Genomic DNA, 16,576 nt, shown 5'->3' with positions numbered 1-16,576 from the left:
TACTTATCCAATTTACCTATGGCCCCTGTTTGCCGTCTTCTAGTTCAATCACCACGTGGGTCAGGCTATCGAGGAGACGCTTCCACATCTCGGCACTCTCAGGATCCGACGTCCCCTCAGTCAACGTCCCTCTATGCCCAATAACAATCAGCCCAGCCCTCGCCCGCGTCAGCGCGACGTTCATCCTCCTCAAGTCTTTCAGAAAGCCAATCTCCCGATGGTCATTACATCGCACAGTTACGAAGACAACAATATCTGCCTCACGACCCTGGAAGCCGTCGATGCTTGAAACCTCGATCCCAGAGAAGCCAGATGTAAGGCGCTTTAAGAGGTCCGCCTGGCGCGTGTAGGGCGTCAAGACTGCAATTGACTGTGTGTCTTTCGTTACGTTGCGTCGTTGCCCTCCATCGTGGCTCGTCGAAGAGGGCGAAGTGAGTAATCTGCAGACGTGGGCACAGAGTTGCGCTTGGCCTTCGTTTTCCTTTGATTTTTGGCCGGGTTTTTCTTTTGCTCCGCACTCGATAAAGATCATCCTCTTGTAGTCAATCATTGAATGTGGTGAGTCGCCGGATATAAATAGAGGAGAGGAAGCTTGGGGCCATGGAAACTCAGACGCAAACAAGGGTCGAGAAGCCGGGGAAATACCCGTTTTCAACCTGCCCTCGTAGAATTCACGTGAGCTAAACTCACATATCTCAGGATGCATTCGGTACTGCGTATCCAACATAAGTCGCTGGATCCCGCTGGTGCGGTGGTGGACGTCATCTTGAGTATCTTCAGTCTCGTCTCGCGGTGTCCCTCGCTCCTTGTAGAGTCTCTCGAAGAGGGACACATCAAATCCAACAGCAACCGCATGCTGTTGAACCGTAGGCCTCAATTGCACATGGTCGCCTACTAATATCACCTTCCCACAACCCTTTACCAGCGGCACTAAAGACGCGGCTTCCGTCTGCTGAGACGCCTCGTCGATGATGATGATTTCGAAATTCTCCGAGCGTAAAAGCCCAACTCCTGCACCAATGCAAGTCGTGAATATCATCTTTGATTCTTTTACTCTTTTTCGCGCCTCGTTCATGGCTTTGTAGTCGGAGTGGACTTCTTTTTCGGCCATTGCGTCGCATGTATAGCCGCGAAGATCTTCTGCTACTTTGCGAACCTGTTTAGATCCAAATGTATTAGCATTTATACAGAGATCTCAAGAAATGTCACTGTTGTTGTTGAGCCTACCTCGGTAGAGACACGCAATGGAAGTGCGCGCAAACCGCCTGTGTGTGATCGCTCCTTCATACGTTGAATATATCTCCGCATTGCGTTGTCTACGGCGTTGTGCGTCGGGGCAGTCACAAGGATTCTGGCGCCCTTATGGGCTTCTTGTAGGGCACATATGGTTTCCACGATTGTCTCCGTTTTCCCCGTTCCAGGTGGACCCCAGAGGCACATCAGTGAATGCACAAGAGCGGCTTGAATGGCAGCGTTCTGGCTGTCGTTCAATTTCTCTAAAGGGTGCCATCCGTTTCCAAGGTCGACCTCTAGATCGAGGCCACTAGACGGCATGCCTAGAATGGAAGATGCCACCTGACAACACTGCTCCCGTTCGGTAGCAAACTGAAGTACAGCGTCAAAAGTTGTCTTCGTCGTCACAAAGGGACCGCAGTCTTCAAGGTCCCAAGAACAGTCTTGGAAGAAGAGGGGGAGAGGATGGAAGCACTGGAACCTTGCGAGTCCTTGCTCCGAATGTGTGACCAAGGCATCAATCTCAACTCTTTTCCCAAGTAAGACATTAGTTGGTAAGCTCGATGCTGTAAAACGAACGTGGGAAGAACGCTCTGGCGTTCCGCCGGGAGCGTCAATGCGAAACGTCACTTCTATAATGGGATATCCATCTTCCTCCTTGTCAGTCGGTCGCAGTTGCAGATATCTCCTCGGCTTTTTCGTGGGTTCTGATGCTTCTCCGACGTGATCCAAGGCGATAGCAATCATGTTCCTGACGAAATGGTGCGTGACTTCTGGGGCAGCTGAGAGAACGCGCTCGCTCTCGGGCTCAAGGCACGCAAGGAGGAGATCCATGACTAGTTCTACCGAGCGAACTGTCAACGAGGCGAGCCTCACGAGCTCGGAAAACTCTCTCATTAGCATCATTCCGTCCGGGACCCTTGCGAGCATTGCTTTGAAGGGTTCGACCACGAATTCGCTCGCGTCGTTTGCAGCCAATATAAATGCTCGAAGGATCACCGGAAAATATGATCTTATAGCATCAGCCAACTCTTCGGGGAATTTGTCGTAGTCCGGAAAGCGCCCGAAGCAGATTGCCAGAAATGGAGCCTTCCGTAAGAATCCAACCATGGCATCAAGCGCCAGGATCGGGTCACAGCGAACGAGGTGAAGGTTTACTAGTAAGTGGTCGAAGATGCGAAGTAACGTCGCCTTATCATCCAGCTGCAAAAGAGAGTTGAAAACGAGAAGAAAGCCGTCAACTCCTTCCAAGTCTTGCACAACCGAGACCTTGTGATGCTTCAATATCTGAACCAGAAACTTCGGGGGGTTGTTCGAGGGTGACAGGATCTCATGCAGTTTCGGTATTGTGTAATCCTTGACGGTCTCTTGGACCAGAGGCATCCTCTCGCCGGTCGATATGTATTCGAGCCAAAGATCGAGGTTTTGCATGGACTTGACGTCTCTATTGCTAATTATGTAGATTTCCTAGGATAAGTCCACGCATCATCAGTCTCTCCGCCTCGGACAGCGAGGTGCTGCTATATACGGAATTGCCATGGCTCACCGCTGCGGAAACCTTTGATCTGTTTACTCGGCCGACATGCCTCTGGAGGCCCTTGCTAAACTTATCCAATGCAATACTTGCACGTATCTCAAAATTAATCCCTGCATCGATAGTTGCTTGTTTCGCTCGTCTCCTATCACCAGTGTCAGCAATGTTCCGATACTCGCTATCATTCGATCCGGGCCGCGAGATAAAGATCCACGAATTACTCCGAGCGTTCTCAAACAGCTGGAAAATGTTGTCATCGCTGTAGAGGCGGTACGTCATCTTCGTAGGTAACGACAGTCGGCTCTGTCTCTCGTGACCCTGTGAGTGCGGAAAGGCAAAGAGTCGGACTTTATCGTCCACGACGCAGTCCTGGGCACGGTCGATTTTCTGGGGGACATAGATGGCAAGAGTGAGCCTTTCGTCAGGCCGAAACACGATGAGCTTGCGGTGGAATAGTTCGAGGTATTTGGTCGCTGCGTTCAGGAATGTGGCCAGTCGATCTCCTCGTTCGGAATCGTACACCCGTTTCCATCGTACCCTTGGAATGTCTAGCTGGTATTGGCTAAGCTCGCTTTCGTTAAGTAGATTCGAAGAGCATAAGGCGTTCATGATGAGGCTTGGCGAGCTGATAGAGGGCGGAAGGCGACAGATGACCCATGCCTTCTCTTCCGCGGTGAGGGCGTTGAAGTCAAATAAATGAAGCAATTCCTCGATGGAGCCCTCATTGCGCTGACACCATCGGAGTGCGAGTTTGAACACCTCAAACTCTGACATGGCGATATCGTCATGGGCCAAAAGCAGTTCCACCGCATCGGGCTCATACCCGTCCCAGTCTTGGTCCTGTTGTGCTGCCGCTTGGTTATGCTGGCGTATCGACTCTTTAGCTCGACTATGGAGCTCATCAAGGATGAATCGGGGTGCATCCGGTGGTGGATTCGGCGGGGTCTTTAACCTTTCCGGGATCTTGATTCGATTCCCGTCGACGCACTGAGAGAACAATCGATTGAGCTCCTGGCATTCGGGACTCATTGGTCCGATTGCCCTAGCCCAACCGAGGTAGAGATTCTTGACCTGGCCGAGAGATGCATTGGTATACTTTGCAAAATAGACTAGGCGGTCGTCGTCTGTGATGGGCTTGAAGCGTAATGGCTCGCGGACGCCGGGGTACAGAGCGGGCTCGGAGAGCTTTGGGGGGATCAGGTCCATGTCCCAGCAAACAAAGACTATTGCCCCGCGCATCGTCAGTGCTAAAGTGACAAAACGGGGTCACAGGCCCAGCCGCTAAATCTTGGCCCGAGGGCCGATGAGGCACGCCGCTGGGGGAAGATTGCAGTGCTCTCACCCGGTGAAGGAACCCACTGAGGAGGAGCTCGGGCGGGTGAAGTGGCCACAAAGCAACTTACATTGGTCTCCATCAAGATCGCCTCCAGACATCATGTCGGCAGCAGGTCTCCTGCCCCGCGTCGGAAAGACGATACAATCCACCAAGTGAGCCAACTCAGCAACCTCCACAGCTCTGAACTTTTGCCAATCTCCTGGATGAAGGCAAGGGTTTCGAATGACGGAGACTTCGGTATTCTTGAGGGCGTAGGGAACACCGTTGCCTTCCATCGTGACCTTGACAGCGCACTCCCCTTCCTTGAGGACGTTCCACGCATCACAGACTCCGAACAGCAAGCGGGACTTTCGGACGAAGATGCGGCATTTCTGCTCTTCCTTCTTGTTCAACATCTTGCCGAATTCGGCATTGACGAACTTCTTGATCTGGCTCTGCGTCGACTCGACTCCTTCCATAAGGACCTTCTCGGCTAGCTGGGGCTTGTTTATGTATGATAGAAAGCAGAAAGCGGCGCGGAAATCGGTACGGGCGGAGGCGAGAAGGTTGAAATGTTCATCTTGCTTTCTCAGTAGGATCGATCGATCTATACCGACGGATTCTAGGAGTATGATGGCCTCGTCATTGAGAAAACCGTACGTGTAAGGCTTACGACAGAGGTTAGCAAGACGTTCAAGGACAGATATATATGCAAGTAGACGAGACAAAGCAAAATTCGCAGGATCATCAATACTTTCGAGTAATCGACAGCAGCAAAGGAGTCGTCGTTCCCACCACTAAATTTCTTCATCGACTTCCTCAATCTAAGCCAAGTCTTTCCTCTTGCCATTCGAGGGTCCATTGTAACAACACCCTTGTATCCTCGGTACCGTATTTGAAAAACCGAAGGCGTGTACCGCGTGTCTCTGAAGACTATCCTAATCCTCCTCGCCAGGTCTCGGGCGAAGCCGGGGGAAATCAATCCGCATCCATCTGTAAAGACATAATCCGGGCTCTCAACGTCAGAAATGTCTTCAACTCGATCGTAAGGCACAGTTGTCGCGACTTGTGCGGCCGAAAATAGCAGGCCAATCCTTTTCGCCTTCTTCGCGACCGTCTTCATCTTGCTAAAGTCGCCCAGCGCCTCGACGGTTCGGGACACTTCATCCTTAGGCCCGGCGAGGAGAAAGCACGATCGGGACTTCAGCTGGCTGTTGCTGTGTCCATAAAAGTTGTAATGGACACCCTGAATGGATATCCCCTCTCGGAGAAAGCGCGTGACGTAGGCGGTGCAATCTGACCATATCGAGGGCTGGAGTTGGCCTTCGGCGCGAATAACTTCATCGGATTGTCGGGTTTTCAATTGGCGGAACTGGTCGATTGACACGAGGACGAAGTGGTCGAGAGGATGGGACTTGAGGGCACGATTGATTGGGATTTTCTCGAGCGTGAGGATCATGGAGTGTCGACGTTTCCGAGCATCTGTTCGTATGGACACCTTTTTAACCCACCCCTTTTCGTTTAGTTTCTGCGGCCGCGGGAGGCCGGGAACTTGAAATTTCCATTCTGCGTCGTCGAGGCTGATCACAGACTTCAAGATGTAACTCTGTCCAGACATCCTGCTGCTCCAAGGAGAGTGGCAATTTTGGCACAAAGAGCGGGAGTGATGTTGGAGATAAAGGGCAACATGATTCCGGCTACTCCAGGCGCAATCATCTCGTCCCCTTGAAAGAATTAGGACAAAGCAAGGCGAGGTACAAGTACACGAAATAACCTAGGCTGGAAGAGATGAAGCTCATGCACTTGGGCAAATCAACTCATCCGAATCCTCCATGTTTACCAATACGTATTCCGGATCTGGTCAGACACAGGAAGCTAACGGTTGAGTGGGTTGCACGACAGGCGCTCTGGACCCCAAGATGGCATCATGAAAATTGACTGAGCCGGTGGTATGGGCGGGGTTAAAAGTCCGCATCCTTAATGGGAGAGGGTTGGCCTGCCGCATATGCAAAGGGTGCGGAGGCGATGCCCCCCCAGTCTGTCAAGTGTCAACCCAGATTGTCTGCCAACTCATTCACTCCACTGCTAAGTGTTCTCCATGTCGGTCTTAATGCCGAGGAGTGCGAGAGCAGAAAGAAAAGTACCGGAACATTCGCCTCACATATCATATCATTGATGCCTACCAACGCCGACATTCCCAGTGTGTATATTACTGGTGCCCAATGCACCGGCAAGAGCACTCTTGTGAGGGAACTCAGAGTTGCCTTCCACGACATCTCCCAACAACTTAAAATCGACGAGCCAGCCATCATCTCCGAAGTGGCGAGGACCGTCCTCGCGGAGCACCCTATTGCAACAGAAGACATCCGCGCATCGCCAAATAGGAGCCTGGAATTACAGACCTTGATTCTAGACGCGCAAGTTGCCGCCGAAAGGAACGCCCTCCTCCAGAGCTCTTGGTTCATCTCCGACAGATCTGGAATCGACCCCATCGTCTACGCGAGGAGGTACGCCGGCCAAGAGTCCTCGGCGATGATGATGGAGTCTGCGGCGTGGCTAGAGTCGAAGAGTAGAATGGCGCAATCCTTGATCGTTGTTTGTGAGGCTGGTGTGGACTGGTTGGAAGATGACGGTGTTAGGCTGATGCCTCAGAATTGGGACGATTGGATCGAGTTCCATCACCTGTTCTGCTTGATACTACATGAGGCGGGTCTCTATTTCTTCGTCCTCCCTCGCGAGATGAAGAGCATAACCGAGAGGGTTCGGTTTGTCTTGTCAAAGTGGCAGCTGCTTGTGGATGAGCGGTTGGGCAGGAAGGAAGAAGACAAGAACTTGAATCTACCATTCCATGGGGCCCTAAATGATATATGAGAAATACATACTCAGGGATGGCCTCAGTTATGCGTAACAAAGGGTGCGGCAGAACTAATTACCGTGACTTCTTACAAAAGACGCCCTTTAGGTGTCGCCCGGTAGCTTGAGTTCCACAGACATGCCCTTCTGCAGATTCACGAGTAGCCATCTAAGCAGTGCGGATTGCCTGCAACGTCATTGCCCTTCCATGAAGAAATCGGATATCGTATCTGCTCACGATAGCAGTGTTGATGGAACAGAAGATAATCGTCTCTGCCACCTCTTAAAAATGTCTTTCACCTTTGTTTTTGAACAAGGTCCTCATCTTGCGCCCTATCTACGTTTATTTCTTTCCTTGTGTATTTGAGGTAACATTAAGGAGCGAACAAGAAGACTGAGTTTTTCACGCCAGCAGGAAGCTAAGATCCTTCCTTCAACTAAGAGAATGTTGCAGCATCACAAGTCACATCAGAATTGATATAGTGACTGTGACATCCAACCAGGGAAGAACTCCCCAGCGTCACACCCGATCTGGGCAGTACTTAAGGGATGACAGTTCCCCGTTGTAAATAGTCCTTATGATTTTCTATCACTGCTGATAATGGTCAGAACTGGCGACATGTGGCGCACTTCTAGCTACCGCAGTCCCCTCCCCCGAAGCACCTGCCGTAGTAGTGCTGGCGGAAAGTTTGCCGTTCTTTTTGTATAATAAGTATTATCACCGTGGTAGGGATACCTTACAGCCCGTGGGAGTTAGTATAGATGATTTGTACTAGATTTAGATATTGAAGTAGATCGACTAATCTATGGTAAAGAACGCGGCGGCAAAGGTAATAATATATTAATCTGGTAAATAAGTGGACATAGGGAAATGGTACTCCAAAAGGATTGTTCTGGAGTATCAACACCGTTAGATGCTCCTCTTCTTCTTCCACAAATCTACATTCTTCCAAGTCTTCCTGATATCAGCCGTCGTCCTCAAATCAAGGTCCCTCACAGCCAAAGTCGACAACCTCATCTCACGTTTCCCCAAATCAAAGCAATTCTCAGTTACGCCCTGGCCCGACATGCCAGCCTCAGGATGTTCCTCCATATCCACGCTATCGCCACACACAGGCCACAAGTTCTTCTCACACATATCGCAGTACAGCATCTCCGACAAGGAAATGAAATCAGGACCCCACGAGCCCTGGCTCTCGCACAACTTCTTAGCCCCATGGTGATTCGCCTAGGCAATGACGAGATTATCGGTGCAGACTTGGCCCTCGCGCTTGGCGTTCTTCCGGGCTTCGATGACGGCTTCGCGGCGGGCGATGAACTGGCGGCGGAGCAGGCGATTCGAGGTGCCCACCAACTCAGGGATTTCAGGGAGTCCTTGGTCTTGAGGTTCGTCATCGGGGTTGTCATTGCCCAGCTCAGTCTCCTGCTCTCATGGGGCAAGTGGCCCGAGGTTGAGATGATCCGAAAAAGCGGTGCTCTTGGGGATTTCAATAAAAAGGGGTTTGTTGAGTAGATCAACACTATTGAAAGGCTGGCCGGGCGGGACGCAGGGAGAGTTCCAGATTCCCATAGCTCGGTTAAAATTCGCGTCCGTGCCATCTGGGTTCTTCTCCGGTCTTCCATCCCTACCATCCGGCATCGTTGGAGGATAGAAGGGCACACAGCCAGGCATCTGCGTGGAGTTGTAGAATTGCTGGCGGGCAGGGGCTCGGCAAAGAGTCTCGGGGTGTTCCTCCCATTGCTGCGCCAGAGCCGAGGCATCCTGACTTCCAGGAAAAGAAAAGTCTAACAGCCGAGCACTCATGCCATCGATGAAGCGCCCATCATCGCTCATCCACATACACGGGGGCTCGAAATCCGAACCCGGGAAGATGGCAGGGCTATGATACCACGGGACACCGCATGAAATTGCAGGTCCGGCATTCCAGGTGCGGAAATCAGTGGTCGACGCAGTCATATGGATCCAGGCGATACAGACAGCGTTGTGACCCGAGGCCTTGAGCTTCAGGTAAACGGGACTTTTCGCGCCAGGGACCTCGAGGCGGCGGAAGCCACCGGCCTCGATGCCTTCGTTGGAAGAAGCCTTGCCGATGAAGTCACCGTTGACATCGAAGAGGGCCACGCTGGGCAGTCCCCGCCGAGGTTGAAACTCTCTTCCCCAGGCACATGGATGCCGGCACCAATGAGAACGGTGGACTTTTCGACCTGGGGAGGAGGAAAGAAGGAAGTAAGAGCGGGAATGGAGGCGATACCACCGATTCCGACGCCGATGATATTGAGGATGGTATTCCCGACTACGGCCATTGTAGCGATGGGAGTTGTGTTTCGGGTATTGAAATGAGAAAAGTGAGGAGAGGAAGTGATCGAAAGAGGGCTTAGAAGCGAATGGGTCCGAAAGAAACAAGAGAGAATCAGATATTAGGAGAGGGTTTTGGGAGACTCAGCAAGGCAGTGAATATTGACGATAGCTATCAATAGTTTTTTCCGTGTTAGAAGAGTTATGAATGTTATCATGCTCAAGCGGCTATGTGTCCGTTTATGTAGTTCATAGTCCTCCCCTCCCCTTCTCTCCTTTCTTTTTTTTTTTTTTTTTTGGAAAAGATTCCAAGAATAGATGCATGTGAAGCCTCACGGATAGACTGTTTCCCAGAGTAAAGCCCTGGATTAAATCGTATGGAATGGCCTTGCTCCTTCCTTCAAGTCAGTTGTTGATGTTGTTGGTGCCCTCGAACTCTGAGCTTGCGCTTAAAATATCTCCTTGGCGATTAACAAGATGGCAGTGAAAGGCCAAGCAAGAAGGTACATCCTCGCGGTTCTAAAATACGCGTCTTGCGCGGTTATTGGACGGGAAGCCTTGAACCGAGACCCCCAAATGCAGGAACCCCACAGGCCTAATCCTCCGAACGTGAATCGATGGTGGCGGGGTTGAAGGCTTGACCAGGAACACATAATTCCCGGCCGTGACTCGCAGTCGCGAGAGCTCCTTTCGGCCCCATCTACCACCCTCCGAGGTGAAAGAGATGCCGTTCCAGTGTCGAGATGATAAAAGATAGAAACAAGGATTTTTCAAATGGCGTGTTTATGGCGTGTTTTCACTCGCACGCAACTTGTGGAATTGCGTCGCCTACTCTGGTAGGTGGTTATTTTGGGCTTCCGGGAGACCTGGAGGAATCGGGGGCCGCTGGCTGAGCCTGTATCTCGAAATAACTTGAAACTACCATTATGAAGCTTCAGGAGGTTCGAACGAAGAGTTGTCTCTGGAGGAATGGAACAGTCCAAGCCAATATTAAAGGGAGAACAACTCCCTGTCAGTCGAGTGGAAAGAGAGAGCACCATCGACATGAGATCACCGAACATCAAAGCAAACACTCTCCTTGACGAAAATCAAAAACACTCCTTTAAACAACCGATTTCACAACTTCTCAAATCATCTTTCCTCTTCAAACCTTATCGTCTAGTTATCTTAGATCTCAGCCGCACGTCAATACCATGAAACTCCAATCATCCCCTCTGGCCCTTATCCTTGGCCTCCTCGTCCTGAGCGCTGCTAACCCCGTCTCTATCCCAGCAAGGGATGGCAGTGTTTCCATCCCCAATGAAAAGAGAGGCGGCGTATGTGGCTCTTGCTTCAAGGGCCCCCGCCCCCCCGGCCGTGGCAGTGGCGGCGGCAGCATTCCTGGTGGAGCCGTCGGAGGGCCCGGGGGAAGCCGTGGTCCTGGTAGCGTCGCCAGCTCTCAAGGCAACGGTGGCTCCCAATACGGTGGGGCTTCTCAGCAGGGCAGCGTTCAGCATGGTGAAGCATCCCCTCCCATCCAGGGAGAGGGGACGCCTCCTGACGCTGCGGCAGGTTCCCGTGATGGCACCGACAGTGTCCCGATTGGAAGCGACGAGGGATCGTCCCTGCCGGTGCGAGATCACCGCAGGATGATGAAAACTGGAGCAGCGACGTCGGTTCCGAAATTGCAGATGATCCGCTTCCCGCGGCCGCCTTGCCTCAGGTTGAGCAGAACGCTCTGCGAAGGGGCACAGCGCTTAAGGCCAGGCTTGACCTTGCTTCGCGAAATCAGCCCGTTCCTGAATCGAAGCCCATCCTGAGCAAGGACGAGTACTTGAAGATAATTCCTGTGGATCGATGGACCCGTAATGTGCAGAGTGATGTTCCCATCGAGGCGAGCATCTTGAACAGTGAGTGTGTCAGAGACTGGATGCGAAACACCCCCGAGATGCGAATCGATGCATCCCGCTCCATGACCCGTGTGGAGGTGTATGGCTTTCCATCTGGCCAATTCTCTCGGGACAAACCCGTCTTTAAGGCTTACATCGATACCGGGTAAGATTCCTCCCAGACGGGAAGCATGATGTGGGGCACCGACGCCTTCCGCCAGGACGGACCTGACGCTATTACCTTCGGGAGATACTCCGAGAAGATTCCCCTCGAAGACCGCCCCTTCACCTCCGAGCACCAGTTTTTCGCTTGGGAAGATGCCCGTGTTATGAACCCGCTGACAAAGCCTCTCTGGTGGATGGGGTCGCTCAACATCGTCAACCGTGAAGGTCAGGGTATTATTGAGGACGCGCAGAGGAGTCTTGCGGCGGGGCAAAGGCCCTTTGTTGTCACCCCGGCCAATGAGCCACACTGGACTGAGTTTCTCGGTTCCAGCCTTGGTGGTTTCCGCTTCCATTTCCTGGTCGACCGCGCTCAGGACATGGGGAACATCGTGCCGAGGAGAGCATTTGTCTACGCCGACGCTAGTAAAGGGGCTAACCCGTCCTCGAAGGACTATCACGTCATGTGGCAGGTCGGTCCGGCAGAGGCCGGACCGGTCTCAGTTAAGAACCGGATGTTGGTTATGGTGCGCATGTTGACATAGATCGGATAAGAACTGGCTATTCGACAGGTTAAGTTATTGATCGAGCTCTCAAGACAAATACTTCAGTCGCTGCTGTTTTGGTTTAGTTGTTCATTTCTGTCTTTTGTATGGGTCTGATAAATTCGTATGAACGTGGGAATGCAACTTTCAATCGCTTGATCCGCTTCTACTCTCAACTTGGCCCTGTTTATCATTCCACTAAAGTGACTTGCGAGCTCCCGTGGTAGCACAAAGTCCCATACTATTTTTCTCCGGCCAGAATCGAAGCTTAATGGATTTCCCTAGTCCGAGGCTACTGTTGCGGTTTCCATGCAATCTCTCCCAAAAAACTAGAACTAGCAACAACGAAGTAAACTACGGTATATATGTTTAGTTGTAGAAATAGGCGAAATTTGCCATGGCCATAAATCGTGCCGATGGATAGAGTCGTACAGCCACAATCCTCCACAGACAAATGCCAACTAACATCTACGTCGTTCCTGGTCCCGCAGTGGTACGTAGTTTAATTCCTGGCACTAATACGAACATAGGCATTGCTAACTATTCTTCAGTTTTCGTGCTAGACGATGTAATTGCCTACGGTGCCGATATCTGCTCTTCTTCATCCACGGACTATGAAACGTAGGCGATAGTAAAGCATGTAGAAGATAACCAAAGGGCATTTAAAACAGGGTCATGATGCTCTATTATATGTGCTCGGAGCTTGTGCTATCCCTTTATTTTCAGCTTGTTAATAAGTTGATTCTAGGTGTAAATAGTCTCTTGAGGATTAAACGTCAGCTTTAAAATTTGGTCGAGATCCTGAGCTATATTATATAGGTCTTAGTGTAGACACTCAAATAGCCCCGTTTGAGCTATGATGGGATAGGAGTGGTTGAATATGTTGCGGTCAATCCATAGTCTATGCAAACGATAATAGACTTGGCGTCTGGACGATGGTATGCTGACGAAGAAGACTTGGTGGAGTTGTGAATAGATATTTCCAATTGTCTCTCTAAATTTAATATCAATGTGATTCAGAACATCAAGCGAGTAGAGCAGAAAAGTCAGCGGGTTCTGGTCAGTGGCTAAATTGCGTAGGCCCACATGAAGAGGGTCGTAGGTTGTCTTGAGGTTGTACAGAAAGTTGGCCATGTAGATTGATCTCAATGTAATGTGAAGGAAGTCATACTGGGGATTGAAGGAGGATAGCGGCCTCTCCCATCCTTTGGAAACAAGCACGGTATGCGGACTTGGTAAAATTCCGAGGCTGCGTGCCGCGATTCCCTATTTACTTGGAGCAACTCGCTATGTAGTCGGCGTGTGTCCACAAGGACACGATGGCTATATCTTGCCCCAGTTGAGATGTTTCCGGCTGCGGGGCTGCTTTCATCAAGGTGTATCCTAATGATACATGGGTGCTCCAGAATCTCTCTCCATATCTGGCGGCGGAGCTCAGGGGGCAGTTGGAGAAAGATGCGGAACTCTCTCCTATCCTCCGGTTTGGGCGGACTGGTGTAAATTTGTAGATGGGCCTTGGAAGTCGACATGCCAAACCTTGACTTGTGTTAGTGCCGGTCTTGGGGATTCTGCCTGAAAATTATTTGGTTTTGATCACTGGAAGGTATTTAAAGAAGGTGACCCATTCTCAATTGTTTACAGATGGGGAGTGGCGGGTGACGGGAGAGTGAAGCGCTTTGAAGTTCTCTTGACTGTTCTTTTTTTGTACGGCTTCACCTCGCAACGGCAGCCCCTCTGCTTACGTACATCATTGGGGCTCAGAGGTTGCCTCAACTTCACATTGTTGGTTTCCAGCGTATCATCAATAGATGCCGTGGCGGCATTGGAGGGATTGTCTGGCTGACTACAATAGTACAAGTCGATATGATTACTGTTCCTTTGGGGGCCAAATCCCGCAATCATCCTCTGCCAACTGTTGTGGGCAAAATAATAGCTCTCATCCGATCTCCAGACAAAAACCTGACGCTCTACTTTATAGGTTTTTGTGCGCCGAAACACATTCCTAGCATAGGTATATTTCAAGATGCAGGGCCGCTGTGCAGGGCTGCTGGAGAACAACCCACTAATATTAGCTCTGTCTGAGGCAGCTACTCTAGCCTTAGGAAATCAAAATCGTAAACCGATCTATGCCTCACAAACAAAGGGGTACCTTTAAGGAGTCTTAAAGGTTAAATCAAAGTCACTATTCCAACTATTCTAATTCCTTTGTTTAAGTATTGCAATATACCCTTAGACCCAAATCTGACTCCTCGGAGAGCATTATAGCGATCGACACAGGGTACAGATAAAGAGCAAGCCAAGCAATGGAAGAAGCAAACAGCTAATAACTAACCGGTAGCCGCGATATTAGGTTCGCGATATTAAGATACATCTCTTGCGTAAGATCTCCCTGCTTGAAGAGTTAGTAGAACCTCTAGCAGCGTAGAGTCCGGGGTCATACCGTGCTCTGCTCGATGAACACGCCAATCTCATCGGCATGGTCCATTCGATCATTGACGCCTAAGTGCCAGTAGATTCCCCGCTTTTCGGCAACGCTAAAGTTGAAATCCGGTAGGGAGTTGATGCCTCTGACGAAGTTGTCTGGGCCGCTCATGGACTCAGTGTTAACGATCCCGTCATTCTGGTACCAGTCCCCCAGGTTTGGGCCTAGGATATTCCTTTGTGCCGAGGTGAGCTCCTGGCTTCCCATTGCGTAGACACTCGGTAGCAATAGTGGCATGACGTCCTTTCGTGGAATGTATCTCCCTGGACTAGGAAGTATAAGATCGTAACCCAGGTCCTGGAGAACCCTAGTTAGCACTGCTTCAGTAATCCACTCCACGAAGGAGCGAAAACTGGTTATCGTCGTCAAGATTATCCATCCAAGGCTAGTGATCGTGCCAACTATTATATCCGCTAGCCAGCCTCCGATGATTGGGATTCTGCTCAGCACTGCCCGTGTAAAAGCCTCTAAACTAGTGGGGAAGGAGTCAATTGCGTCTATCCCCCACTCAGGCCAAGCTTCGGGGAAAGGATCCGTTGCATGGAAGGATAGGCTGAAGTAAAAGACATTTTCAGAGGTATTAATTGCCTTCAGGGAGAGATCATGAACGCCTTCGATACTGTTGTCGTAAAGACCGTTTTTGTCGGAATTCAGCTATCTCCAGACTGATCCGTTGACTGATTCCAACCGGGCGAGCATATCCTGGAAGGTTTCCCCTGTGTCTCTGCGGATCCCCCAGTGGTCCAGCTGAAGATCATAAGCCCTCTGATTCGGAGGATAGAAGGACGCTGTAGCGAAGAGTCTCGCAACTAGGCCGACTGCCTGCTGCCTTGATCGCTATCTTTCGTTAGTCTTTGAAGATTTTGGCGGTCCGGGAGCTGAGGCCTGGGTGCTTACAGAAAGGAAACTCTCCAGGGCATTTACGACAGTCGTTCCTCTGTGAGGGGTTCCCAGGGTTGTGACGGAGATAGTCCAGTCATCTCTCCCTGCCTCCGTAAAGTAGGCGCGATGCAGAGTTCCCGCGCCCTGGGCCATTAGACTAATGAGGTAGCGCACCGTGTTTCCACCTTGAGAGTGGCAGACAAAATGAACTTTGTGATCCCGGTCCCACGTCCAGTTACGAAAGTCTGATGAGTTCGAAAACAGAATTGCCCGTCTCCTACCGTTGGTACTGGTTTGCTCTGGGGCATGAGCTGGATCTCCATCAAAGTAATTGCCGTAATCAACGTCTACATCATAGACTTCGTCGATAGACTTTGTCGCTGGATTGACCGTGCTGAATCTAGTAGCAATCAGCTAAGAACATTGAAGTAGGTAGTGATGAAATATACTTTCCGAATGTAAGCTGTCTGTATAGCTCACAAGCGCGTTCCCAGTTGCTGGAGATTGGAGCAACGGGAGAAACAATGACTGTATACCCTCTTTCGACCAGGAGATTTGGGATGTCAAATACACCGCCAAAGTAGTTGAGGGCGCCGAACAGCGGTGCGCCCCAACCAGAGAATCCGGGCACTACGTTCTGCTGTTAGCTACATTCGGGAACACTAGGAATACCTACCAAAGACAATCGGAATTGACTTATTGTCGGGCACGCTTCTCTCTATTTCTTGAGCGAGATTCCGCAGGTTGACCAGCCCATCTGGGTCATTGAGCGTCTGCGCTAGGACAGAGTTGCCAACGTGTCCACAGAGAGCGAGGATACCGAGAGCTGAAGTGAGCAACATTATACGGCTAGTTGGTAAAGTCTTTATTAGATTGATTTAGAAAATAACGGGCGAGGATAAGAATGGATATGAACAGGTCCGCAGGATGTTGAAATTTATTACTTATATATCTCGAGAGATAGAGCTTCACATGGTATTTCAGTCAAACTCAATCCTTAGAGTGTAGTGTGAACATTTACATTCCACCATATATCCTAACCCCCACTGACAGTGACGGACTTGAAGACGTACAGAAACCGGCGTTGTGGTTAGCATGTGAAAAATAATTTGAAAACAACCTAATAACACTCGCAGTACAAGCAAGCCCCTTTTAGCTGAACAGGGTAAGATGTCCCGTTAACTATCGTACTAAGTCCTCGCGGGGGGGAGAAGGGCAGGCTCGGGTTCCCAAGGTGGACCTATGACGGGGATAAGAACTACGACACGCCTGAAGTTCTAAGGGCGTTCAGAAAATCCTATGATCCTCGTTAATGCTAATAAAGTGAGTCGATTGAAGGTCACACGCAACATACCTAAGACACGGAACAAGAGGCTCTTGTCTTGACTCAAGGGAGACGTATTAAC

General features: G+C 50.6%; 4 protein-coding genes and 1 pseudogene across 4 annotated transcripts; 2 read left to right on the top strand and 3 right to left on the bottom strand.

Moving 5' to 3' along the window:
* Window positions 1-16: 16 nt before the first annotated feature.
* Window positions 17-5,541, bottom strand: SAPIO_CDS4315 (uncharacterized protein; the record flags this gene model as incomplete). The annotated part of the gene is made up of 7 exons (XM_016786892.1): window positions 17-360; window positions 691-1,156; window positions 1,228-1,605; window positions 1,813-2,700; window positions 2,807-3,990; window positions 4,171-4,750; window positions 5,086-5,541. 7 exons carry the CDS (start codon window positions 5,539-5,541, stop codon window positions 17-19), a joined length of 4,296 nt encoding a protein of 1,431 aa, XP_016643494.1.
* Window positions 5,542-6,257: 716 nt separating this feature from the next.
* SAPIO_CDS4314 lies at window positions 6,258-6,953 on the top strand (annotated as a pseudogene; the record flags this gene model as incomplete).
* An 892-nt stretch (window positions 6,954-7,845) lies between these two features.
* Window positions 7,846-9,239, bottom strand: SAPIO_CDS4313 (uncharacterized protein; the record flags this gene model as incomplete). Its single annotated transcript, XM_016786891.1, has 4 exons — window positions 7,846-8,124; window positions 8,176-8,363; window positions 8,565-9,058; window positions 9,133-9,239. The coding sequence occupies 4 exons, from the start codon at window positions 9,237-9,239 to the stop codon at window positions 7,846-7,848; spliced, it is 1,068 nt and encodes a 355-aa protein (XP_016643493.1).
* A 1,185-nt stretch (window positions 9,240-10,424) lies between these two features.
* Window positions 10,425-11,806, top strand: SAPIO_CDS4312 (uncharacterized protein; the record flags this gene model as incomplete). Its single annotated transcript, XM_016786890.1, has 3 exons — window positions 10,425-10,841; window positions 10,934-11,120; window positions 11,271-11,806. The coding sequence occupies 3 exons, from the start codon at window positions 10,425-10,427 to the stop codon at window positions 11,804-11,806; spliced, it is 1,140 nt and encodes a 379-aa protein (XP_016643492.1).
* A 2,434-nt stretch (window positions 11,807-14,240) lies between these two features.
* On the bottom strand, window positions 14,241-16,012 carry SAPIO_CDS4311 (uncharacterized protein; the record flags this gene model as incomplete). Its single annotated transcript, XM_016786889.1, has 3 exons — window positions 14,241-14,585; window positions 15,186-15,570; window positions 15,867-16,012. The coding sequence occupies 3 exons, from the start codon at window positions 16,010-16,012 to the stop codon at window positions 14,241-14,243; spliced, it is 876 nt and encodes a 291-aa protein (XP_016643491.1).
* Window positions 16,013-16,576: the final 564 nt, after the last annotated feature.

This window comes from Scedosporium apiospermum (genome assembly GCF_000732125.1).
Source record: "Scedosporium apiospermum strain IHEM 14462 chromosome Unknown SEQ_SAPIO_0091, whole genome shotgun sequence".
NCBI lineage: Eukaryota > Fungi > Ascomycota > Sordariomycetes > Microascales > Microascaceae > Scedosporium > Scedosporium apiospermum.
This window is presented reverse-complemented; position numbering and strand designations above follow the sequence as displayed.